The sequence below is a fragment of the Nothoprocta perdicaria genome, unplaced genomic scaffold, assembly GCF_003342845.1.
Source record: "Nothoprocta perdicaria isolate Ctin4 unplaced genomic scaffold, notPer1 scaffold_127, whole genome shotgun sequence".
Taxonomy (NCBI): domain Eukaryota; kingdom Metazoa; phylum Chordata; class Aves; order Tinamiformes; family Tinamidae; genus Nothoprocta; species Nothoprocta perdicaria.
The window spans coordinates 985,308-987,023 of record NW_020454394.1 but is presented as its reverse complement, the minus strand read 5'-3'; the positions used below and the strand labels follow the sequence as shown (position 1 = coordinate 987,023).

The 1,716-nt window shown below is 38.5% G+C and overlaps 1 protein-coding gene across 1 annotated transcript in view; it reads right to left on the bottom strand.

Annotated features, from left to right (window-relative positions):
- Positions 1-1,716, bottom strand: part of CDC123 (cell division cycle 123) — a 29,329-nt gene that overhangs the window by 13,999 nt on the left and 13,614 nt on the right. The window contains exon 8 of the mRNA XM_026033305.1: positions 193-268. Within this exon, the coding sequence (XP_025889090.1) occupies positions 193-268 (76 nt within the window). The remainder of the gene's footprint in view (positions 1-192; positions 269-1,716) is intronic.

The window sequence follows — 1,716 nt, the reverse complement described above, 5'->3', positions numbered from 1 at the left end:
GAAAGGAAAGAAAGGAAAGAAAGGAAAGAAAGGAAAGAAAGGAAAGAAAGGAAAGAAAGGAAAGAAAGGAAAGAAAGGAAAGAAAGGAAAGAAAGACCAGCAACAACATGATTTCCATGTGGTGAAGAACAATCTTCAGATTTAACACGGAGTAACTGTTAAGAACTACACTGAGTGGATTAAAATCCTCACCTATGAGCTTGTTTTCTTTGACAAAGCATCTGAATTCTGCACCAGGGATTAGCTCACACCATTTTCGAAGAACAAGCTACAGAGGAAAAAAACAAACAAACAAGTCACGGAGTATTGGTCACCAGTACCTTCGTGTCACCGGGCATATCTTCTTGTTACCCCAACAGTTTTATTATAATTACAACACAAACTCTGAAACATAGAAGACTCCTTCCTCCCCTACCAAAAAATATTAAGCCATATTTGTCCAGCTTGGCAAATACTTTAAAAGTAATATTACAACACTGATGTCCAGAGAGTAATTTGATAAATGTCACCTCTTTCCAGTTACATGTTTGGAGCTTGCTGTTATGTGGGTGTTTATGCCTGGAACTGCAGATAAGGTTCAAGAGCCTTGAATATTCCTAAGCCCTCTTCCACTAGGTCAGAAACAGCTCATTTTGACTGCATTGGAAAGTCACTATGATTGATCCAAAATTGGATTTTCATCATCTAATGGCTACACAAAAGCAGAGGGCAGACATTAGAAAACATATATATGTGTGTATATACATATATTTTTTCCTATTCGATTTTATCGAGTTCAAGATTTATGTTATGTGAATTACTAATAAATATGCTCCTTGATTTTTCACTGAATGTTAGCTTGGACAAAAGCAACTCTGTAGCAGCACCCACTGCAATACACACAGAGATGAAAAGCAACACTGTTAAGTCCTCCCTAGGGTGACAAGGGGTACTTGGTGCAAGTTGAAGCAATGAAGTTCACACTGAACATGAGAACTTCTTCATCATGAGGACAGGAGTGGCTACATTGTCTCCATCCATGGAGGTTTGCAAGATAAGTCTTGAAAAAACTAACCCCAAGCAATCTAGTTTCTTCTCACATTTGACCTGACTTTGAGCAGGAGGTTGGACTTGACACCACATGAGGTTTCTTCCCACCTTAACTATTCTATAGTCTTCCATGTTGTACAACAATTCTAACTAAGAAATTTCTCATGAAACAACTTGGAGAGTTACATTAGTGTTAAAGCATGGAAAATAAGTCTGTTGTACAGCAGATCTGTCTTGGTATTGGCAAGAAGTTGCTCTCTAGTCAAAAGAGTTGATGAGCAGAATTAAAATTAACCAAATGAACCTCTATTCTGGGATACACCCAAGCAGGGCTCTGTGACGCCTTTGAAGGCGCAAATCCGTTAAAATAAGGATACAGGACAGAAATAGTAACCCAGCTATTACAGTCAATAGGACAGAGGCCTGGTAATTAAAGCAGATCCCTGGCACTTGTTCCTGCTGTATTCCCTAAGCTGAAGCATTCGGATGGATCTGTTATTTTGAGGCCCTCAATTGCTATATGGACTGCAATAGAAAACTCAACATGAAACTTTAACTACAACATGAACCTGAACATCTTGATCCCAAGTTTCCCATATTTTTGTCCCAGAATTCCACATTTTGCAAGCATGTTAAGACAGTGCTTCAAAGCACAAAAGACTTTCCTAAAGCCTACATCTACATATA